Consider the following 25,290-nt stretch of genomic DNA (forward strand, 5'->3'; position numbering starts at 1 on the left):
TACATCTACTGACCTGTTGTTTCAGATTCACATCTACTGACCTGTTATTTCAGATTTACTGAGGGTTTACATCTACTGACCTGTTGTTTCAGATTCATGGAGGGTTTACTTCTACTGACCTGTTGTTTCAGATTCACATCTACTGACCTGTTGTTTCAGATTCACGGAGGGTTTACATCTAAATCAAATCAAATTTATTTATATAGCCCTTCTGTTGTTTGCATCAGCAGATTGATATCCCAGCCTAAAACCCCAAACAGCAAGCAATGCAGGTGTAGAAGCACGGTGTCTAGGAAAAACTCCCTAGAAAGGCCAAAACCTAGGAAGAAACCTAGAGAGGAACCAGGCTATGTGGGGTGGCCAGTCCTCTTCTGGCTGTGCCGGGTGGAGATTATAACAGAACATGGCCAAGATGTTCAAATGTTCATAAATGACCAGCATGGTCCAATAATAATAAGGCAGAACAGTTGAAACTGGAGCAGCAGATCGGCCAGGTGGACTGGGGACAGCAAGGAGTCATCATGTCAGGTAGTCCTGAGGCATGGTCCTAGGGCTCAGGTCCTCCGAGAGAGAGAAAGAAAGGGAGAAAGAGAGAATTAGAGAGAGCACACTTAAATTCACACAGGACACCGAATAGGACAGAAGTACTCCAGATATAACAAACTGACCCTAGCCCCCCGACACATAAACTACTGCAGCACAAATACTGGAGGCTGAGACAGGAGGGGTCAGGAGACACTGTGGCCCCATCCGAGGACACCCCCGGACAGGGCCAAACAGGAAGGATATAACCCCACCCACTTTGCCAAAGCACAGCCTACTGACCTTGTTTCAGATTCACAGAGTGTTTATATCTACTGACCTGTTGTTTCAGACTGACTGAGGGTTTAGGCTAAATCTATTCTGTCACATAACGCTGTGATGTAGTGAAGGCATGACTTGATAGTTAGACGTTAAACTGTCCAGTCATCCTGACCGTGGTGCCGTGGCCTCGCTAAGTGTTGGCCCACAACAAACCATCACTGTGGACAGCTTTAGAGGACGGACATAACTTAATACTTACCAGAAAGTAGGATTTGAAATTCATTCACTTTTATTCTCACAATATTGTGTTGATCTTAGTTTGTAGCTTGCGCTCATAACTCTCAGACATGGATTTATACTGTGTGTGTGTGTGTGTGTCTGTAACTGATTATTGCTCTCTGTGGTTTAGATTTGTCACTAGACAGGAGAGTGTGTAATGTTAGTGCTGTTTGAAAGTGTTCTGGTGTTCTGGGGGTTCCGTGCTAAGCTTCCAAACACTCCAGACTCTCCGGGGGAAACAAGGTTTAAATGTATCAAGTTCAGCTGCTGCCAGGGCCTCCCTGGGTCTCCCCTCCTCTACCTCCCCGAGTCTCCCCTGGAACCCCCTACACCCTCCTGCCTTTCCCTTGTCTCCCCTTGTTTCCCCTCTCACCCCTACCCTTCCCTCCACACATGCTGTTTGAATTAAGCACACATGTTGTCTCATTAGTTCCTGCTTCGCCACAAATGCATGCAGGGCCTACTGCTGTGCTTAAAGTGTGTTTCTGGATCATAGTAGATCGTTCCTCACATTACTTTAACAAGTGGAGCGTTTGCTGCTGTGCAACACTGATGTTGCTGATGTTACTGTAGCTGATCCACTCATCACCAGCGTTCATGCCACTCTGACTCGGTCTGCATCCCAAATGGCATCCTATTGTCCTTGGTCAAAAGGAGTGCACTATATGGGGAATTTGGTGCCGCTTGGGATTAGACTAAACCTACTGACCTGTTGTTTCAGATTGACTGAGGGTTTAGGCTAAGTCTACTGACCTGTTGTTTCAGACTGACTGAGGGTTTAGGCTAAGTCTACTGACCTGTTGTTTCAGACTGACTGAGGGTTTAGGCTAAGTCTACTGACCTGTTGTTTCAGACTGACTGAGGGTTTAGGCTAAGTCTACTGACCTGTTGTTTCAGACTGACTGAGGGTTTAGGCTAAGTCTACTGACCTGTTGTTTCAGACTGACTGAGGGTTTAGGCTAAGTCTACTGACCTGTTGTTTCAGACTGACTGAGGGTTTAGGCTAAGTCTACTGACCTGTTGTTTCAGATTGACTGAGGGTTTAGGCTAAGTCTACTGACCTGTTGTTTCAGATTGACTGAGGGTTTAGGCTAAGTCTACTGACCTGTTGTTTCAGATGGACTGAGGGTTTAGGCTAAGTCTACTGACCTGTTGTTTCAGACTGACTGAGGGTTTAGGCTAAGTCTACTGACCTGTTGTTTCAGACTGACTGAGGGTTTAGGCTAAGTCTACTGACCTGTTGTTTCAGATTGACTGAGGGTTTAGGCTAAGTCTACTGACCTGTTGTTTCAGACTGACTGAGGGTTTAGGCTAAGTCTACTGACCTGTTGTTTCAGACTGACTGAGGGTTTTTACTGACCTGTTGTTTCAGACTGACTGAGGGTTTAGGCTAAGTCTACTGACCTGTTGTTTCAGACTGACTGAGGGTTTAGGCTAAGTCTACTGACCTGTTGTTTCAGACTGACTGAGGGTTTAGGCTAAGTCTACTGACCTGTTGTTTCAGATTGACTGAGGGTTTAGGCTAAGTCTACTGACCTGTTGTTTCAGATTGACTGAGGGTTTAGGCTAAGTCTACTGACCTGTTGTTTCAGATTGACTGAGGGTTTAGGCTAAGTCTACTGACCTGTTGTTTCAGACTGACTGAGGGTTTAGGCTAAGTCTACTGACCTGTTGTTTCAGACTGACTGAGGGTTTAGGCTAAGTCTACTGACCTGTTGTTTCAGACTGACTGAGGGTTTAGGCTAAGTCTACTGACCTGTTGTTTCAGATTGACTGAGGGTTTAGGCTAAGTCTACTGACCTGTTGTTTCAGACTGACTGAGGGTTTAGGCTAAGTCTACTGACCTGTTGTTTCAGACTGACTGAGGGTTTAGGCTAAGTCTACTGACCTGTTGTTTCAGATTGACTGAGGGTTTAGGCTAAGTCTACTGACCTGTTGTTTCAGACTGACTGAGGGTTTAGGCTAAGTCTACTGACCTGTTGTTTCAGATTGACTGAGGGTTTAGGCTAAGTCTACTGACCTGTTGTTTCAGATTGACTGAGGGTTTAGGCTAAGTCTACTGACCTGTTGTTTCAGATTGACTGAGGGTTTAGGCTAAGTCTACTGACCTGTTGTTTCAGATTGACTGAGGGTTATCCTTTTCATTATCCACATTCACAGTATTGTTGAATAATAGTGGACCATACATATAGTATTGAGACCACTCAGGCTACTGTTCTGCCTGTCTCAGGTTCCATCTTGTTTTGGTGATGCTCTTTAGGCCTTTTGGTTGCAGACCACAGGACAAACATAATATACAACAAAGTGGAATAAAAGAGACTGGACTACCCCTCATATGTGAATGGTTTCTATTTATACAGCCAAGCAAAAGGGCAGGAGAGGTGATCGTCTTGGAATGTTTGGGATACATGTTTGACTCCCGACAGATGTATGCCGCCTATGTATGCCAGTTAGGCTCTACACCGGTTGTATGCCAGTTAGGCTCTACACCGGTTGTATGCTAGTTAGGCTCTACACCGGTTGTATGCTAGTTAGGCTCTACACCGGTTGTATGCCAGTTAGGCTCTACACCGGTTGTATGCCAGTTAGGCTCTACACCGGTTGTATGCCAGTTAGGCTCTACACCGGTTGTATGCTAGTTAGGCTCTACACCGGTTGTATGCCAGTTAGGCTCTACACCGGTTGTATGCCAGTTAGGCTCTACACCGGTTGTATGCCAGTTAGGCTCTACACCGGTTGTAAAGTGGATTAATGTGCTTCATTGTAAGAAGTTATGTGGCCACTTTAGTTGTGATGCAAACCTTATCAAAACATATAGGCCTATGGTCTAGGCTACATGAGGTGTGATACTAACCTTATCAAAACATATAGGCCTATGGTCTAGGCTACATGAGGTGTGATACTAACCTTATCAAAACATATAGGCCTATGGTCTAGGCTACATGAGGTGTGATACTAACCTTATCAAAACATATAGGCCTATGGTCTAGGCTACATGAGGTGTGCGACTATGATTTTAAAAAGTCACAAAAAAAGGAATGACGTGTTTCTTGTCTTACTGCTCACAAGCTGGGCATCATTTACTATTGATAATATATCATTCACAAGTGATTTTGTCACCCATTACACTACTCTTAATTTAATATTGTTTTTACATTTACTAAATAATATATTTGTGATATTTGTTTCAATTTAGAATGGACCATTATCATGCACCTGTCTCAATGCACTTAAATAGTGAATGGAGGACGGTTTTCCCGTGGTTCATTTTCATGCCAGCCAGGTAGGCTACACTCCTGTTGCAAAGAGAAGCAATGTGCTTAATATTAGGAACGTTGAGAAATAAAAATAGTAGGCCTAGAAAGCTGATTCGATCAGATTTCTAATAGAGGCCATCAAAACTGTTTTCTCATGTAATTGCATAGCCTATAGAAAAGTTGCTCAACATGAGCACATGGGCTCTCATTAAATGTTTGATTAGATTTTCGAATAGAATTGCATTGTCAGAGTGATTAGAGGGATGATATCGTCTCCTCTCTCCTTTATTTTCCTAACCAGCAAGCCTAACCTCCAGTTATCTCTCTCCTCTATGTTTGTAGCAAGACTTGCTAGCTCTCTGTCCTCTGTGTTTATAGCAGGCCTTGCTATTTCCCTATCCTATATGCTCCTAGCAGGCCTAGCCAGCTCACTCCTCTCTCCTCTATGTTCCTAGCAGGCCTAGCCAGCTCTCTCCTCTATGTTCCTAGCAGGCCTAGCCAGCTCTCTCATCTTTCCTCTATGCTCCGAGCAGGCCTAGCCAGCTCTCTCCTCTCTCCTCTATGTTCCTAGCAGGCCTAGCCAGCTCTCTCCTCTCTCCTCTATGTTCCTAGCAGGCCTAGCCAGCTCTCTCCTCTATGTTCCTAGCAGGCCTAGCCAGCTCTCTCCTCTCTTGTCTATGTTCCTAGCAGGCCTAGCCAGCTCTCTCCTCTCTCCTGTATGTTCCTAGCAGGCCTAGCCAGCTCTCTCCTCTATGTTCCTAGCAGGCCTAGCCAGCTCTCTCCTCTTTCCTCTATGTTCTTAGCAGGCCTAGCCTGCTCTTTCCTCTATGTTCTTAGCAGACCCAGCTCTCTCCTCTCTCCTCTATGTTCCTAGCAGGCCTAGCCAGCTCTCTCCCCTATGTTCCTAGCAGGCCTAGCCAGCTCTCTCCTCTTTCCTCTATGTTCCTAGCAGGCCTAGCCAGCTCTCTCCTCTTTCCTCTATGTTCAAAGCAGGCCTAGCCAGCTCTTTCCTCTATGCTCCTAGCAGGCCTCGCCAGCTCTCTCCTCTTTCCTCTATGTTCCTAGCAGGCCTAGCCAGCTCTCTCCCCTATGTTCCTAGCAGGCCTAGCCAGCTCTCTCCTCTTTCCTCTATGTTCCTAGCAGGCCTAGCCAGCTCTCTCCTCTTTCCTCTATGTTCAAAGCAGGCCTAGCCAGCTCTTTCCTCTATGCTCCTAGCAGGCCTCGCCAGCTCTCTCCTCTTTCCTCTATGTTCCTAGCAGGCCTAGCCAGCTCTCTCATCTTTCCTCTATGCTCCTAGCAGGCCTAGCCAGCTCTCTCTTCTCTCCTCTATGTTCCTAGCAGGCCTAGCCAGCTCTTTCCTCTATGTTCCTAGCAGGCCTAGCCAGCTCTCTCCTCTCTCCTCTATGTTCCTAGCAGGCCTAGCCAGCTCTCTCCTCTCTCCTCTATGTTCCTAGAAGGCCTAGCCAGCTCTCTCCTCTCTCCTCTATGTTCCTAGCAGGCCTAGCTTCCTCTATGTTCCTAGCAGGCCTAGCCAGCTCTCTCCTCTTTCCTCTATGTTCCTAGCAGGCCTAGCCAGCTCTTTCCTCTATGTTCCTAGCAGGCCTAGCCAGCTCTCTCCTCTTTCCTCTATGTTCCTAGCAGGCCTAGCCAGCTCTCTCCTCTTTCCTTTATGTTCCTAGCAGGCCTAGCCAGCTCTCTCCTCTTCCCTCTATGTTCCTAGCAGACCTAGCCAGCTCTCTCCTCTTTCCTCTATGTTCCTAGCAGGCCTAGCCAGCTCTCTCCTCTTTCCTCTATGTTCCTAGCAGGCCTAGCCAGCTCTCTCCTCTTTCCTCTATGTTCCTAGCAGGCCTAGCCAGCTCTCTCCTCTTTCCTCTATGTTCCTAGCAGGCCTAGCCAGCTCTCTCCTCTTTCCTCTATGTTCCTAGCAGGCCTAGCCAGCTCTCTCCTCTTTCCTCTATGTTCCTAGCAGGCCTAGCCAGCTCTCTCCTCTTTCCTCTATGTTCCTAGCAGGCCTAGCCAGCTCTCTCCTCTTTCCTCTATGCTCCTAGCAGGCCTAGCCAGCTCTCTCCTCTCTCCTCTATGTTCCTAGCAGGCCTAGCCAGCTCTCTCCTCTTTCCTCTATGTTCCTAGCAGGCCTAGCCAGCTCTCTCCTCTCTCCTCTATGTTCCTAGCAGGCCTAGCCAGCTCTCTCCTCTCTCCTCTATGCTCCTAGCAGGCCTAGCCAGCTCTCTCCTCTTTCCTCTATGTTTTTAGCAGGCCTAGCCTGCTCTTTCCTCTATGTTCTTAGCAGACCCAGCTCTCTTCTCTACAACCCATTTAGCTCCTGTTGGCTGCAGTCTCCTCCACAGCCTGTTGGGAATCCACAGCCTTGAGTTAGAAATGTGTTTACATTTTGAACATGTTACAAATTATCTGCTTAGACTAACTTTGCGTGACTTGGCAGAAGCCTTCACCTTGCTCAGACTTTGTTTGGGTCAACCTTATTCTGGGGTTTGCTCTCTCAACTTGACTCTTTATCTGTCAGAACTGCTCAGAGCCAGATGTGAACCCCAACAGAAGGTAAAGCTCTCATCTATTTGTGTGTGTGTGTGTGTGTGTGTGTGTGTGTGTGTGTGTGTGTGTGTGTGTGTGTGTGTGTGTGTGTGTGTGTGTGTGTGTGTGTGTGTGTGTGTGTGTGTGTGTGTGTGTGTGTGTGTGTGTGTGTGTGTGTGTGTGTGTGTGTGGCCGCCTGCCAATACACTCTCCCCTCAATCTGAAAGTTCTCAGATTTCACTCAATACAATATACATTTATGAGTTACTACAACATGTGTTCCGTCTGTTGACATATTTTTATCCACTGCTGCATCAAATGAAGAGATGTATCCAGGACTGTTATCCTGACCTTATCAGACAAGGGATCATGTCATTCATGTGTCTCATGCATCTCCCTGCTGGACCCTTATCTAAATTAAACTTTTCCCATATGTATCTTCCCAGTGTGTATTTAATATTGTTGGGACAAAGGACAGCAGATTTGATGATCTAGTCCTCTAGTCATATAAGATGGGAACTAGTATGGTTAACATCTCTGGAGAGAACTCCAACGCAGTGAGACAGAGCGTTTTATGAACGTCTGCAGTCTGAAGGACCCTGGCCTGCAGCAGACCTTTTAACTGTGATAAACTGCAGGTTGTTATTTTTAGGTTGTCAGTATTAAGAGGCTAAAGGAAGGTGTTGTTAGAATGATATATTGAGGGCTAGGGGGCTTGACTCACCATCTCTGAATATGTTTTTGAGATCCCAGCCAAGCTCACATCCTGAAAATATCTTTCGAGATCCTAGAAGATGCTGTAAGATCCTGCAATATCTTAGAGGATCACCAGGCAATGATACTTGTCTCTTGTCAGGTTTTAACAGGTAAACCCACAATCCTGTATGCTGTTGTTATATGATATAAGGTATAAAACATTGTTATGGTACATGAGGCATTGATTAATGCTCAATTTTAAAATCATCTTCCTACCATCACATCTAAGGCAGTATGACACCAATTTTGATCCAACTTTGCAAATCAATTTCAATGGAGGTACATAACACACTCCACACCTCTCGTCATGATCTGTTCCATCTTTACTGAGAACCATATTCCGGATTTTAACAGGGTCATTAGCATCGCGGTTATAGAACATATTATGATGGTGGAACCCTATGCCATTCTGTATATCAGTGTCTGTGTTTAAAATAAAAAACACTTAAGTTGTCAGATATATGCTGGTTTATTATCCATATGACATCAGCACAGCCGATCCTTTTGATATTCCTGACGAGTTATTCCTAGAATGTCTTGTATTTTGCTGTTCAGTTATTCCTAGAATGTCTTGTATTTTGCTGCTCAGTTATTCTCTGAATGTCTTGTATTTTGCTGTTCAGTTATTCTCTGAATGTCTTGTATTTTGACGTTCAGTTATTCTCTGAATGTCTTGTATTTTGACGTTCAGTTATTCTCTGAATGTCTTGTATTTTGCTGCTCAGTTATTCCTAGAATGTCTTGTATTTTGCTGCTCAGTTATTCTCTGAATGTCTTGTATTTTGCTGTTCAGTTATTCTCTGAATGTCTTGTATTTTGCGGTTCAGTTATTCCTAGAATGTCTTGTATTTTGCGGTTCAGTTATTCTCTGAATGTCTTGTATTTTGCGGTTCAGTTATTCTCTAAATGTCTTGTATTTTGCTGTTCAGTTATTCTCTGAATGTCTTGTATTTTGCTGTTCAGTTATTCTCTGAATGTCTTGTATTTTGCTGTTCAGTTATTCTCTGAATGTCTTGTATTTTGCTGTTCAGTTATTCTCTGAATGTCTTGTATTTTGCTGTTCAGTTATTCTCTGAATGTCTTGTATTTTGCTGTTCAGTTATTCTCTGAATGTCTTGTATTTTGCTGTTCCTCAAATGTGTTGTTGGCAGGTGATAGGTTGTTGTTTCTCTGGTTCAAACCGAATCCTCTGCTCACACTCCTGGCCAGAGAGTTTTATGGGTGTGGCAGAATGAGAGCATGGTTTATGTCCCCAAAGATGCTGCAGAAAAACACATCTTAAAAAATAAATAATTTACACTCCAAACAACCCATAATAACTCATCTTTGGTTTTTATATAAATAACACAAATAATAACTTACAACAATGGATAATAACACAAAAGTTATAGGCCAGTATGGAGATTTTGCAGTTTAGTTGTAACTGTGCAGACAGAGTGAACGTCTTTAAAAGGTTGTTAAAACGTTATTTAAAAGGTCTTTCTGTAGGTCGTGAGATAACGAATACGGTATATGTGATGTGCTTCAGGAACATCCCAAACAGAAGAGATTAAAGGAATGAAGTGGTTAAATGAAGCCTCTGGTATGTTGCTGCAGTTCACTTCAGTTCCTTAGTGAGACCAACAATACCGTAGTAAAGCATTATGGTATCTGGCAGAACATGGAATGTCTCAACAGAAAAAAAGCCTGTATACGTCCCAAATGGCACCCTATTGTCTGAGTAGTGCACTACTTTTAACCAGGGTCCATAGGGCTCCAGTCAAAAGTAGTGCACTATATATAGAATAGGGTGCTAGTTGGGATACAATCCTCATGTCAAAGTTTAAAAAAATACCATTTAACACGTCAGGTGCATAGAAGAGATCAACGCTAACAATTGATATAATCATTCATTATAGTGGAGTAAGATCAAGGCATACAGTAATACATACACATTTAACACGCTGTGTGTTCTGGTCTCTCTGTACTTTAATCCAGATATCATTGCTAACTTCATCAGCATCATCAGCGTTACACTCTTGCATTGTTAAATCTGCGTCCCACATGGTACCCTATTCCCTAAATAGTGCACTACTTTTTATTACATTAAAAATACTTTATTTATCCCACAAAGTACATTATTTTATATATGTAGGAAATACAGTGCCATTTGGTACACAGTCATTATCAAACCTTAGTAAATTAATTGGGAGTCAATGAGCAGCTGTCACATGTAATTACATATGTATTTTAGTTCGTACATATTTATCAATATACTGTATATACTGTGTATGTATATGTATGTATGTATGTATGTATGTAATGTATGTATGTATGTATGTATGTATGTATGTATGTATGTATGTATGTATGTATGTATGTATGTATGTATGTATGTATGTATGTATGTATGTATGTGTGTATATATATATATGGTATGCTTTGAACACTTGTACAGTGAAAAGACAAGTCCAGCTTGCTGTCTGTCTTTACATTGATCCAACGTCAAGCCAACTGAGTTTTTGCTTTGGTTGTTCTCTGCTGACAGTTCATACCTGTTAATATGTATATGGAACTGTTTGCTTATTGTACTACGTTTAGTTACACTTTATTTTACCGTCTGCTTTCTACCTACTATTTACTTACATTACATTACATCTTTTTAAACATAACATTGAAACAAATCATTATTACTCAGTTACTAGCTCTTAAACATAACATGGAAACAAATCATTATTACTCAGTAACTAGCTCTTAAACATAACATGGAAACAAATCATTATTACTCAGTAACTAGCTCTTAGAATGTTTGGGATGAAATGAAACATGGAGCACTACAATAGGTGCCATTTGATATCACATCGTTTACAATTTTCTTGATTGATTAAGTAGTCTATAATGAAGCAATAAGTCCCAAGGGGGTGTGGTATATGACCACGGCTAAGGGCTGTTATGCATGAAGCAACACCGTCTGGATAAGAGCGTCTGCCAAATGACTTAAATGTAAATGTATATTGGCCATATACCACAAACCACTGAGGTGCCTTATTGCTCTTATGATCTGGTTACCAATGGAATTAGAGCAGTAAACCGGTGATATACCGGTGATATACCACGTTTCTCAGACAATCAGCATTCAGGGCTCGAACCACCCATAATAATACAAATTATAACCAGCTGTTTGTTTTTGCAAATTCCAGGTAAATACCAACTGTATTTTATTACTTCTCCTATATTCATTACACTATTAGCCATTATAATAAGGGAAGTCAAACTAGTATAATAGTACAACTATTATTAATAATGATACTTTTCTTGAGTAAAGTAAGTGACTGATCAGCTTACTTTGTTTGACATTACATTTTGACATATTGCCTGGAGAATTCAGTCAGTAGGAACAGTTTTATTATAAATGTTCTCAAACATCCCTTTTCTTATTCCTTTCCCTGTATTGCATTTATCCCAGAACAACCAGTATGCATGCTGAAACAGAGTGCTTGACTTCATCCAAATCAAGGATATTGTTAGTATTATTGACCACTACCTGTTGTTTTATATATTTTATGTATATTTTTAAAATATATTTCCACATAGTGAGGTTGGAATAATACTGTGAAATTGTGAAAATGATGATAATTCCCTTTTAGTGTAAGAGCTGTTTGAGAAAACTGCATGACCTTTCAGCCTGTTTTGGTGGGATGGAGTTTTGGCCTGCCTGTTGACATCACCAATAAGATAGAGGGGTTTCAAATCTCTCTGCCAAACAGCTAGTTTTCAGTTTTCCCCTCCCCACTCAGACCACTCACATACTGTCCTAGCTAAATTCTTGCTTGAGAAACTTGCTCTTTGCTAAGAAGCAAGTGTTGTTTCTTTTTCACAATTTTTATTGAAATCAATCACAGTAAGGTACTTAATTGTTACTCAGAACAGCTGCATTGGACCTTTAACATTTGCACTACTGAGGAGGACCGTGCATCAGTTTTACACTAAAAACCTTGGCACATGAAAGGATAAGTAACTACAGAACTTATTTACATTGTACCAGCCAGGAGAGTGGCGTTGTTGATCATGATGAGTAGTTGTATTTTCTCTGTGTTTCACAGCCAGTATCACGTGACTGAAGTGGTAGATTATATGAAATTATACAACAAAGATCTGCAGCTCAGCCATCACAACGTCCAAGAATCCCAACATGGGTCTCTTCATCCAGACGTCACAGCTTCAGTCCTTTCTGTTCTGTCTTTTCTGCTCTCTCAGTCCTCTCAGCTCTCAGGCCAATCCTCCCTTCTCCTCCTTTAAAGCCCCATTTCTCCCCTCTCCTCTTTCAGTCCTCTCCTGCTCTCCTCCTCTTTCAGTTCTATTCTCCTCTCCTCCTCTTTCAGTCCTATTCTCCTCTCCTCTTTCAGTCCTCTCTTATTTCAGTCCTCTCCTCTCCTCTTTCAGTCTTCTCTTCTTTCAGTCCTCTCCTCTCCTCTTTCAGTCCTCTCTTATTTCAGTCCTCTCCTCTTCTCTTTCAGTCCTCTCTTCTTTCAGTCCTCTCCTCTCTTCTTTCAGTCCTCTCCTCTCCTCTTTCAGTCCTCTCCTGCTCTCCTCCTCTTTCAGTTCTATTCTCCTCTCCTCCTCTTTCAGTCCTCTCCTCTCTTCTTTCAGACCTCTCCTCTCCTCTTTCAGAACTCTCCTCTCCTTTGTCAGTCCTCTCCTCTCTTCTTTCAGTCCTCTCCTCTCCTCTTTCAGTCCTCTCCTCTCCTTTTTCAGTCCTCTCCTCTTTCAGTCCTCTCCTCTTTCAGTCCTCTCCTCTCCTCTTTCAGTCCTCTCCTCTCCTCTCCTCTTTCAGTCCTCTCCTCTTTCAGACCTCTCCTCTCCTCTTTCAGACCTCTCCTTTCCTCTTTCAGACCTCTCCTTTCCTCTTTCAGACCTCTCCTCTTCTCTTTCAGTCCTCTCTTCTTTCAGTCCTCTACTCTCTTCTTTCAGTCCTCTACTCTCTTCTTTCAGTCCTCTCCTGCTCTCCTCTTTCAGTTCTATTCTCCTCTCCTCCTCTTTCAGTCCTCTCCTCTCCCCTTTCAGTCCTCTCTTCTTTCAGACCTCTCCTCTCCTCTTTCAGTCCTCTCCTTTGTCAGTCCTCTCCTCTCCTTTGTCAGTCCTCTCCTCTCCTCTTTCAGTCCTCTCCTCTTTCAGTCCTCTCCTCTCCTCTTTCAGTCCTCTCCTCTCCTCTTTCAGTCCTCTCCTCTCCTCTTTCAGTCCTCTCCTTTCCTCTTTCAGACCTCTCCTCTCCTCTTTCAGTCCTCCTCTTTCAGTTCTTTCAGTCATCTCCTCTCCTCTCCTCTCTCCTCTTTCTCCTCCTCTCTTATTTCAGTCTCCTCTCTTTCTCCTCTCCTCTTTCAGTCCTCACTTCTTTCAGTCCTCTCCTCTCCTCTTTCAGACCTCTCATTTCCTCTTTCAGACCTCTCCTTTCTTCTTTCAGACCTCTCCTCTCTTCTTTCAGTCCTCTCCTCTTTCAGATCTCTCCTCTCCTCTTTCAGTCGTCTCCTCTTTCAGTCCTCTCCTCTTTCAGTTCTCTCCTATTTCAGTTCTCTCCTATTTCAGTCCTCTCCTTTTCTCTTTCAGACCTCTCCTCTCCTCTTTCAGTCCTCTCCTCCTTTTTCAGTCCTCTCCTCTCCTCTTTCAGTTCTTTCCTCTTTCAGTCCTCTCCTCCTTTTTCAGTCCTTTCCTCTCCTCTTTCAGTCCTTTCCTCTTTCAGTCCTCTCCTCCTCTCTTCTTTCAGTCCTCTCTTCCTCTCAGGCTCCAGTCACCTCTTCCTTTTTCAGTCTCCTTCTCTCAGACGCCAGTCCTCTCCTCCTCTCTGCATTTCATGGGAATGAAGTGGGAGGCGATGTGTTCCCTCCTGGTCTTCTTCCCTCTCAGCGGTCTGCCCTTTTGAGACAGAGCAATGAACATCTCCTTGCCGTCTCTACTCGACTTAACAGACGAGTAAGCGTTGAAGTAGTTTTCTAGGAAAATCTCCTTGAAATTGCAGTCCTCATTGTAGATTTTCTGTAAATAAATAAGGACACAAAATGGGACGATATTAGGCGTGAAGAGGGTTACAAACATTATTATTATTTTTTTAACTTGCTTATGTTTCTCCTATTTATATATGCATCATGTTATGGGTATGCTTGTAATTGTTAAGGGGTGGGGAGTTTTTCAAGATAAAAAATAAATGGAATGGAGCTAAGAACGGGCAAAATCATAAAAGAAAACCTGGTTCGGTCTGATTTCCACCAGACACTGGGAGATGAATTAATCTTTCAGCAGGACAATAACCTAAAACACAAGGCACTGTACAGTAGTGCATTCCAACCCTGTCCAGCAGAGAGAAGGTAGTTTAGTTAATTACCTTGCCTTGCAGCAGGCCAGTCCTGTTCATGGAGATATAGTACTGACTTTTCACTCCTTTGATAGCTAACACTCCTCCCTCGGACACCGTACGGACCTCCAGGATACCTATAGGAGACAGAGGGCAGATATTTATACACTGCTCAAAAAAATAAAGGGAACACTTAAACAACACAATGTAACTCCAAGTCAATCACACTTCTATGAAATCAAACTGTCCACTTAGGAAGCAACACTGATTGACAATACATTTCACATGCTGTTGTGCAAATGGAATAAACAACAGGTGGAAATTATAGGCAATTAGCAAGACACCCCCAATAAAGGAGTGGTTCTGCAGGTGGTGACCACAGACCACTTCTCAGTTCCTATGCTTCCTGGCTGATGTTTTGGTCACTTTTGAATGCTGGTGGTGCTTTCACTCTAGTGGTAGCATGAGACGGAGTCTACAACCCACACAAGTGGCTCAGGTAGTGCAGCTCATCCAGGATGGAACATCAATGCGAGCTATGGCAAGAAGGTTTGCTGTGTCTGTCAGCGTAGTGTCCAGAGCATGGAGACACTACCAGGAGACAGGCCAGTACATCAGGAGACGTGGAGGAGGCCGTAGGAGGGCAACAACCCAGCAGCAGGACCGCTACCTCCGCCTTTGTGCAAGGAGGAGCAGGAGGAGCACTGCCAGAGCCCTGCAAAATGACCTCCAGCAGGCCACAAATGTGCATGTGTCTGCTCAAACGGTCAGAAACAGACTCCATCAGGGTGGTATGAGGGCCCGACGTCCACAGGTGGGGGTTGTGCTTTCAGCCCAACACCGTGCAGGACGTTTGGCATTTGCCAGAGAACACCCAAGATTGGCAAATTCGCCACTGGCGCCCTGTGCTCTTCACAGATGAAAGCAGGTTCACACTGAGCACATGTGACAGACGTGACAGAGTCTGGAGACGCCGTGGAGAACGTTCTGCTGCCTGCAACATCCTCCAGCATGACCGGTTTGGCGGTGGGTCAGTCATGGTGTGGGGTGGCATTTCTTTGGGGGCCGCACAGCCCTCCATGTGCTCGCCAGAGGTAGCCTGACTGCCCTTAGGTACCGAGATGAGATCCTCAGACCCCTTGTGAGACCATATGCTGGTGCGGTTGGCCCTGGGTTACTCCTAATGCAAGACAATGCTAGACCTCATGTGGCTGGAGTGTGTCAGCAGTTCCTGCAAGAGTAAGGCATTGATGCTATGGACTGGCCTGGGACATTATGTCTCGCTCCATCCACCAACGCCACGTTGCACCACAGACTGTCCAGGAGTTGGCGGATGCTTTAGTCCAGGTCTGGGAGGAGATCCCTCAGGAGACCATCCGCCACCTCATCAGGAGCATGCCCAGGCGTTGTAGGGAGGTCATACAGGCACGTGGAGGCCACACACACTACTGAGCCTCATTTTGACTTGTTTTAAGGACATTACATCAAAGTTGGATCAGCCTGTAGTGTAGTTTTCCACTTTAATTTTGAGTGTGACTCCAAATCCAGACCTCCATGGGTTGATACATTTCATTTCCATTGATAATTTTTGTGTGATTTTGTTGTCAGCACATTAAACTATTTAAAGAAAAAAGTATTTAATAAGAATATTTCATTCATTCAGATCTAGGATGTGTTATTTTAGTGAGCAGTGTATATAGTATACACTGCTGAGTGAAAGTCTACACACTCCTTGCACAGTTTTCAGATTTTGCTGCCTTAAAATTCAATCTAAAAAGGGATTTTTGATGTGTAGACTTTCCCTAGGGACTGTATATACCCTTTGAGCAACAATCACAGAGGACATACTGTACCTATAAACCCAACAATCACAGGACAAATATCTAAATACTACAGAAGACTGTCAAATATATCAATGCCCACAATATATACCTATCAATCACAGTACTGATATAAGAGACTACCACAGTATTTAAATATATATAATGATGTAATAATCACATGACGAGGACCATCACAGTGGACCTATCAGAGTCCCAGTCAGGACAGATAGTAGGTATGAGACCATAGAGACCTAATAGCCAATCCCAGTCAAGCGTTCCTCTCCTCTTCTTAGTGATCATTTTCATAAATCTAACAGGAAGGTCTTCGTGGTTAATCAGACTGCGGTTAGGTTGGTCTCTGGATGTACTGAATTTATCCAGGCAGGCCCTCCTGTCTCTTCTCTGGGTGGCCATTACTAAACCACAGCTTCATGCCATGCCACATATGGGAGGCAGATTAGGCATGCTCCCCCAGGACTGAAAACAACCTACTCTCCTGCACTTTGCACGCTACACCCCAGCCCCATCCTCAGCCCCAACCTCTGCGCCAGCCCCAATCCCAGCCTCAGTCTTCAGATCTATGCCTCAACTCTCTCTCTCACTCTCTCTCACTCTCCAAAAAAACCTTTTAGCTTGTTGGTTTGCTTTATGTCCATGGAGCACCGCTGAGATTAACAACATCATTTAGATATCTCACGGGATACTCAGATATAAAGTTGATGTGATTTATTTACAACTATTCAAATAAGTTGTTTAACTCTTATTCAATTGTTAAAGTCAACTTTACATATCACAATAATTTATACGCTTTTAAATATATTATAGATAGTATATGATAAACAAAACACTCTCTTTCTCTGTGAAACCGAACAACTGACTAGGATCGTAGACTAGATTTATCAATCTGTCAAATCTCATAAAATCTCACGTTTCTAAACCTTCATAATTTTTTTATGTCTGGATTTACACAAAGAACTTGGATGGATGCTACAGCAATCAGCTCATTTCCCTGAGATACTAGATCGATGCCGAGCTATAGCAATACTTCATTTTTTTACACATGCATACGTTTGATGTTTTATTACAGGAGTAAAAAGCTACAATAATATAGTGTTTTTCTTTTGAAAAGGGGGCATAACAATTCATTTTCCAAATTACTGGTTCATTAAACATGAAGATCAGATGGTGTCTAGTATATATCGTAGCAAAACAAATGCTGTCAGGTCCAACCAAGGACTAATATGTTAATAAAACACAGTTGTGATAGCGAGTGTGTGGTTCCAGAGTAACATCTCTGTGTGTGTGTGTGTGTGTGTGTGTGTGTGTGTGTGTGTGTGTGTGTGTGTGTGTGTGTGTGTGTGTGTGTGTGTGTGTGTGTGTGTGTGTGTGTGTGTGTGTGTGTGTGTGTGTGTGTGTGCGTGCGTGTGCGCGTGCGTGTGTGTCAGGCCCAGACAACAGTAATATAACTCTCAAAGTGACATTGTGTTTATCAAAAACTCTCTCTCTTCTGGTTCATCTATCTCAGAGATAATGATCACAGATGACCAAGCATCATTAAGTTTGGGAAAGGCGTGCCACTAACGGGACACCTCGACAACATCCGGTGAAATTGCAGAGCACCAAATTCAAATTAAATTACTATAAATATTTAACTTTCATAAAATCACAAGTGTAATTACATCAAAATAAAGCTTAACTTGTTAATCCAGCCGCCGTGTCAGATTTCAAAAAGGCTTTACGGCGAAAGCAAACCATGCGATTATCTGAGGACAGCGCCCCGCATACCAACACATGAAAAACATTTCAACCAGGCAGGTGCGACATGAAAGTCAGAAATATGCCTTACCTTTGATGATCTTCTTCTGTATGCACTCCAAAATGTCCCAGTTACATCACAAATGGTATTTTGTTCGATAATGTCCTTCTTTATATCCATAAAAATTCAGTTTAGCTGGCGTGCTTCAGTCAATAGTCCATCCAGTTTCCCTCCATCAAAATGCATACAAAATGAATCCCAAACGTTCCTAATAAACTTTTACAAAACAAGTCAAACAATGTTTATTATCAAACCATAGGTATCCTAATATGCAAATAAACTATACAATTTAAGACGGAGTATAGTATGTTCATTACCGGAGATAAATAAGAAAGAACGCGCTTTCTTCCACGTGCTTGGAAACACTACAGCCAAAATGGGAGCCACCTAGAAAAACTACAATTTCTGGATCATTTTTCCAAAAACGAGCCTGAAACTCTTTCTAAAGACTGTTGACATCTAGTGGAAGCCCTAGGAACTGCAATTTGGGAGGACATATATATATGCATATTCTAGCTTCTGGGCCTGAGAAACAGGCAGTTTACTTTGGGCACGCTTTTAATCGGAAAGTGAAAATACTGCCCCCTATCCCAAATAAGTTTTAAGGAACCAATACAGCCCCACAGTGGAGGTGTCATAATACCCATTTGGCAGTGTTTGTAACAGCGCTGCACGCTGTGAGATGTGTCAAAGAAACCAGACAACTAGACTCTTTAACACCAGTGCCTGTGTGCTGGTTCAGTGAGCAGCTCAGGTCAATCATGTTAGGCAGAAACATTTTATGAAAACAACTGCAGTACATCCTCAATGCTAAATGCATTTTAGATTATTTTATGTAGCACACAGAGAGAGAGAGAGAGAGAGAGAGAGAGAGAGAGAGAGAGAGAGAGAGGTCATAGGCAGCTGAGCTCCCACGTTTTCAGTATGTTTTTAAAATATTGATAGATTTAGAGTTAGCCAAACTTAGATTTTTTGGCAGGGACAGATACAGGATGCTACCCTAAACAACTTAACCTTCACTCCAAATCAAAACTCCAACCCTACAACCTGATTTTGGACAGAATTACCTGGAATGCTTCCTACACCCAAGGATTATTATTACCAAACTATACAGCAAATGCTCTGGGAAACAAACAGAAACCTGAAAATACCATCCAACCTGGAACTCAGTGAGTAATTCTCTCTGAAGCTGGTTTTTACTTTCAAAAGCCAAGAAGACAAATACATTTCAATTATATATTTTACTTTATAAGGACTGAAAGCTATCAAGCTTGCTAGGACAAAGAGATACAACTTCAATTATCAGTGACATGTGAAGCGAGAGGTGTCTGAGCCTTTGAGCCAATCAAATGTCTCAAAGGCTTCGAAAGGCTACCCCACCCAAACCCAGAGGCCTTGAAAATAAATCTGCCTCCAGAAATAAAAGCTTCTCCCAAGTGGGTGTGACACCTACTCCCGTTGCCTGCTGCACTGCTGCTTGGATTCCACCTGGCGATCTGTTCCCCGTCTGCCATGTTGTCTCCCCCTGTCTGGTACAGGTACCCTCTCTCCCGAGCTTTCTCTCGACTCCAGCACACAGGCACTGTAGGGGCGAATGACTCTGAACTTACAAGTCATTATACATAAAAACAAATTGTCATAAAGATGTCATAAATCAGCACTGCAGAGCTCTCCCTGTTCTATGCCGTGCCTTGATTGTATTACTGTTGATGACATCTACAGTTGCTAGCCCCAATTCTGACTTGTGCTCTGATATCTTCATCACTGATTTCTGCTCTCGTAAAAGCCTGGGTTTTCTGCACGCTAACACTAGAAGCTTACTACCTAAAATGGATCAATTGAAAGTGTGGGTTCACAGCTCCAATCCAGATGTGTTGGTCATTACTGAGATGTGGTTAAGAAAGAGTGTTTTGAATACTGATGTTAACCTTTCTGTTTATAACCTTTTTGGGAGAGACAGATCTTCCAAAGTTGGGGGAGTGGCAATCTTTACCAAGGATCACCTTCAGTGCTCGGTTGTCTCCACCAAGTCTGTCCCCAAACTATTTGATTTGCTGGTTTTAAGTATTACACTTTCAAATAGCTCTTTGTTGTCTGTTGCTGGGCGCTAATCGTCCTCCATCAACACTGGCCTGTACCCTACCTGCCCTAAGCTCTCTCATGGCCCCTTACACTAAGTCTGAATTTGTCCTCCTGACCTAAACTAGGACATGCTTAAACCACCTGACCAAGTCCTAAAGCAATGGGACTCCCTAAATCTTTATCAGATTATTACCAATCCCACAAGGTATGACTCCAAACACCCAGAAAAAGCTACTCTTCTTGATGTTATCCTCATCAGTCTGATGTTTTCTTTAATGACCTTAGTGATCACTGTTTTACAGCCTGTGTTCGTAATGGCTGCTTAGTGAAACAACATGTCTTGATTTGTCAAAGACACTTGCTAAAAAACGTAAAAAACTTCTTGCGACTAGCAATCCCGGATCCGGGAGTGTAATCATAGCCTCAAACGAATTAGCATAACGCTGCGGACATAAATACCCCTAGAAACTTTACCTATTCATGAAAATCTCAAACACAAGCTTAGCCTTTTGTTAATCACACTGTCATCTCAGATTTTCAAAATATGCGTTTCAGCCAATGCTAGACAAGCATTTGTGTAAGTTTATCATGGCATAATGCTATGCTAGGCTCTGCTGGCAGCAGGCAACATTTGCACGAAAATAAGAAAAGCAACCAAATTAAATAATTTACCTTTGAAGAACTTCGGATGTTTTCACTCAGGAGACTCCCAGACTCCCAGTTAAAGCAAATATTCCTTTTTTCCAAAAATATTATTTTTGTAGGCGAAATAGCTCCCGTTTGTTCATCACGCTTGGCTGAGAAATCGACCGGAAAATGCTACCACTACAACACCAAACTTTTTTCCAAATTAGCTCCATAATATCGACAGAAACACGGCAAACGTTGTTTAGGATCAATCCTCAAGGTGTTTTTAACATATATATTTGATAATATATCCGTCGAGGATAGTGGTTTCTCATAAGAAGCGATAGGAAAAATGTCTACCTCAGTATTTTACGCAGGATTTTCTGCAGGAGACACCATGTGACCACTTGCTAAGTATGGTCCCTTACGGCTATTCTTCAGCGGAAATGCACAAAAAGACGTCACAATGCTGTAGACACCTTGGGGAATACGTAGAAAACGTAAGCTCATTCGTAGCTCATTCACAGCGATATAAGGAGTCATTGGCATGGGGCGGTTTCAAAAAATGCGGCACTTCCTGGTTGGAATTTTATCTGGGTTTCGCCTGTAACATCAGTTTTGTTGCACTCACAGACAATATCTTTGCAGTTTTGGAAACGTTAGAGTGTTTTCTATCCAAAGCTGTCAATTATATGCATAGTCGAGCATCTTTTCGTGACAAAATATCTTGTTTAAAACGGGAACGTTTTTCATCCAAAAATTTAAATAGCGCCCCCTAACACCAAGAGGAGCAAGCCTTCCTTCATGAACTGACCTCTGTAAATTGGTGTAGAATCCGCTTGATCCCCTCTGTCGAAGATGCTAGGACCTTCTTTTTTGATATTTTCAGTGGTATTGTCAACAAACACACCTCCATAAAGAAAATGATAATTAAAAACAGGTTCAGCCCCTGGTTCGACCGTGATCTTGCAGATTTACTCCACCTTAAGAATTGCATTTGGCAAAAGGCTTGGCACACGCATACTCAGGCTGGCTGTCACACTCTGATCTGTTTCACCTGTCTTGTGCTTGTCTCCACCCCTTCGAGGTGTCTTATGTTCCAATTCAACCAGAGTGTTCTTCCGGTGCGCCTGCCTTTTCTATTCACTTTTGCTAGTCCTCCCGGTTTTGACCCTTGCCTGTTTTCTGGACTCTGTACCCACCTTGCTGATCATTCTGCCCGCCCTGACCTTGAGCCTGCCTGCCACGCTGTACCGCCTGGACTCTGTACCCACCTGCCTGATCATTCTGCCCGCCCTGACCTTGAGCCTGCCTGCCACGCTGTACCGCCTGGACTCTGTACCCACCTGCCTGATCATTCTGCCCGCCCTGACCTTGAGCCTGTCTGCCATGCTGTACCGCCTGGACTCTGAACTGGTTTGGACCTTTTGCTTGTCCACGACCATTCTCTTCCCTACCCCTTTTGGATTACTAATATATATCAAATACTCAAACCATCTGCCTCCCATGTCTGCAACTGGGTCTCACCTTGTGCCCTTATACTGACTGGCTCTCGTTCAGGCAAATGAGAAATAAGTACACTCAGGCTATCCGGAAGGCCAAAGTTAGTTACTTTAAGGAGCAGTTCTCTCTCTGTGGGTCTAACCCCAAGAAGTTCTGGAAAACGGTTAAAGACCTGGAGAATAAACCCTCCTCCTCACAGCTGCCCATGTCCCTTAAAGTTAATGATGTGGTTGTTACTGACAAGAAGCACATGGCTGAGCTCTTTAATCACCACTTCATTAAGTCAGGATTCCTATTTGACTCAGCCATGCCTCCTTGCCCGTACAACATTTCCTAGTCTTCCACCCCTTCTAATGTGAGTATCCCAGATGCTTCTCCCTCTTTTTTTCTCTGCCCCGCAACAAAGTTTCTCCCTGCAGACAGTCACTGAGCCCAAGGTGCTAAAGGAGCTCCTTAAACTTGACCCCAAATAACCATCTGGGTGAGACCCGTTCTTCTTTAAGGTTGCTGCCCCTATCATCACCAAGCCTATCTCCGACCTTTTTAACATGTCTCTCCTTTCTGGGGAGGTTCTCATTGCTTGGAAGGCAGCCACGGTTCGTCCTTTATTTAAAGGGTGAGATCAAGCTGATCCTAACTGTTATAGGCCTATATCTATTTTGCCCTGTTTATCAAAAGTTTTGTAAAAACTTGTCAATAATCAACTGACTGGCTTTCTTGATGTCTATAGTATTCTCTCTGGTATGCAAACTGGTTTCCGCTCAGGTTATAGATGTGTCACTGCAACCTTAAAGGTCCTCAATGATGTCACCATTGCCTTTTATTCTAAGCAATGTTGTGCTGCTATTTTTATTGACTTGGCCAAAGCTTTTGATATGGTAGACCATTCCATTCTTGTGGGCCGGCTAAGGAGTGTTGGTGTCTCTGATCTGGTTAGCCTGGTTCGCTAACTACCTCTCTCAAAGAGTTCAGTTATTAAAGTCAGAAAATCTGCTGTATCAGCCACTGTCTGTCACCAAGGGAGTGCTTCAAGGCTCAATCCTAGGTGCCATGCTCTTCTCAATTTACATCAACAACATAGCTCAGGCAGTAGAAAGCTCTCTCATCCATTTAAATGCAGATGATACAGTCTGATACTCAGCTGGCCCCTCCCCAGATTTTGTGTTAACAACAAAGCTTTCTGCTCTACAACAAAGCTTTCTTAGTGTCCAAGTTTTCTCTACCCTTAACCTGTTTGGGATAGGGGGCAGCATTTTCATGTTTGGATGAAAAGCATGCCCAGAGTACACTGCCTGCTACTCAGTCCCAGTTGTTAATATATGCATATTATTATTAGATTTGGATAGAAAACACTCTGAAGTTTCTAAAACTGTTTGAATGATTTCTGTGAGTATAATAGAACTCATATGGCAGGCAAAACCCTGAGAAAAATCCAACCAGGAAGTGGGAAATCTGAGGTTTGTAGTTTTTCAACTCTTGGCCTATCGAATACACAGTGTCTATGGGGTTAAATTGCACTTCCTAAGGCTTCCACTAGAGGTCAACAGTCTTTAGAACCTTGTTTGATGCTTCTACTGTGAAGGAGGGGGGAATGGGAGCTGAATGAGTCAGTGGTCTGGCAGAAGGCTATGAGCTCGTGACGCGCGTCCACGTGAGAGCTAGAGTTACATTGCATTTCTGAAGACAAAGAAATTCTCCAGTTGAAACATTATTGAAGATTTATGTTAAAAACATCCTAAAGATTTAATTAGTTTGACATTTTTCTACAGACTGTAACGGAACCTTTTGACTTTTCGTCTGCTTGTGCGTCATGAATTTGGATTACTGCGCTAACAAAAAGGACATAAAGATGAACTTTATCGAACCAATCAAACTTTAATTGTGGAACTGGGATTCCTGGGAGTGCATTCTGATGAAGATCATCAAAGGTAAGTGAATATTTATAATGCTATTTCTGACTTCTGTTGACTCCAACATGGCGGATATCTGTTTGGCTTGATTTGTTGTCTGAGTGCCGTACTCAGATTATTGCATGATTTGCTTTTTCCGTAAAGTTTTTTTGAAATCTGACACAGCGGTTGCATTAAGGAGAAGTATATCTTTAATTCTGTGAATAACAGTTGTATCTTTTATCAATCAATAAAGGTGAAATAAAAAAATGTTTATTATGAGTATTTCTGTAAATGTATGTGGCTCTCTGCAAAATCACCGGATGTTTTGGAAGCAAAACATTACTGAACGTAACGCGCGAATGTAAACTGAGATTTTTGGTTATAAATATGTACTTTATCGAACAAAACATACATGTATTGTGTAACATGATGTCCTATGAGTGTCATCTGATGAAGATCATCAAAGGTTAGTGATTAATTTTATCTATATTTCTGCTTTTTGTGACTCCTCTCTTTGGCTGGAAAAATGGCTGTGTTTTTGTGTGACTTGGCTCTGACCTAACATAATCGTTTGTGGTGCTTTCACCGTAAAGCCTTTTTGAAATCAGACACGGTGGTGGGATTAACAAGAAGTGTATCTTTAAAATGGTGTGAAATACTTCTATGCTTGAGGAATTTTAATTATGGGATTTCTGTTGTTTTGAATTTGGCGCCCTGCACTTTCACTGGCTGTTGTCATATTGATCCCGTCAGCAGTGCACTCTATACTCCTCTGTAAACTGGTCATCTCTGTAAACCCATCGCAAGACCCACTGGTTGATGCTTATTTATAAACTCCCCCCCCCCTGAGATATCTACTGAAGCCTCATCCTCCACATACAACACCCGTTCTGCCAGTCACATTCTGTTAAAGGTCCCGCAAGCACACACATCCCTGGGTCGCTCGTCCTTTCAGTTCACTGCAGCTAGCAACTGGAACGAGCTGCAACAAACACTCAAACTGGACAGTTTTATCTCTATCTATTCATTCAAAGACTCCATCATGGACACTCTTACTGACAGTTGTGGCTGCTTTACGTGATCTATTGTTGTCTCTACCTTCTTGCCCTTTGTGCTGTTGTCTGTGCCCAATAATGTTTGTTCCATGTTTTGTGCTGCTACCATGTTATGTTATGTTATGTTGCTACCATGCTGTGTTATGTGTTGCTGCCTTGCTATGTTGTTGTCTTAGGTCTCTCTTTATGTAGTGTTGTCTCTCTTGTCATGATGTGTGTGTTGTCCTATATTTTATTTTTAATCCCAGCCCCCGTCCCCGCAGGAGGCCTTTTGCCTTTTCGTAGGCCGTCATTGTAAATAAGAATTTGTTCTTAACTGACTTGCCTAGTTAAATAAAGGTTATATGAAAAAATAAACAGATGTGCACAGACAGATAGAAAGACACAGAGCAGGAGACACACAAAGTGACAGACAGAGTGACACAGAGAGACACCGAGCTACAGACAGACAGAAAGACACAGAGCGACAGGCAGACAGGCAGACACAGAGCAACAGGCAGGCAGGCAGACAGACACAGAGCAACAGACAGACAGACAGA

General features: G+C 43.0%; 1 protein-coding gene across 1 annotated transcript in view; it reads right to left on the reverse strand.

The window, feature by feature from the left end:
* Window positions 1-12,980: 12,980 nt before the first annotated feature.
* The window catches only part of fgf7 (fibroblast growth factor 7), a 29,581-nt gene continuing 17,271 nt past the window's right edge, over window positions 12,981-25,290 (reverse strand). Inside the window, exons 3-4 of the mRNA XM_064985695.1 lie at window positions 13,984-14,090; window positions 12,981-13,637 (exon numbers count right to left, since the gene is read on the reverse strand). Of these exons, the coding sequence (XP_064841767.1) occupies window positions 13,422-13,637; window positions 13,984-14,090 (323 nt within the window). The 3' untranslated portion in view covers window positions 12,981-13,421. The remainder of the gene's footprint in view (window positions 13,638-13,983; window positions 14,091-25,290) is intronic.

Source organism: Oncorhynchus masou, chromosome 2, assembly GCF_036934945.1.
Source record: "Oncorhynchus masou masou isolate Uvic2021 chromosome 2, UVic_Omas_1.1, whole genome shotgun sequence".
NCBI lineage: Eukaryota > Metazoa > Chordata > Actinopteri > Salmoniformes > Salmonidae > Oncorhynchus > Oncorhynchus masou.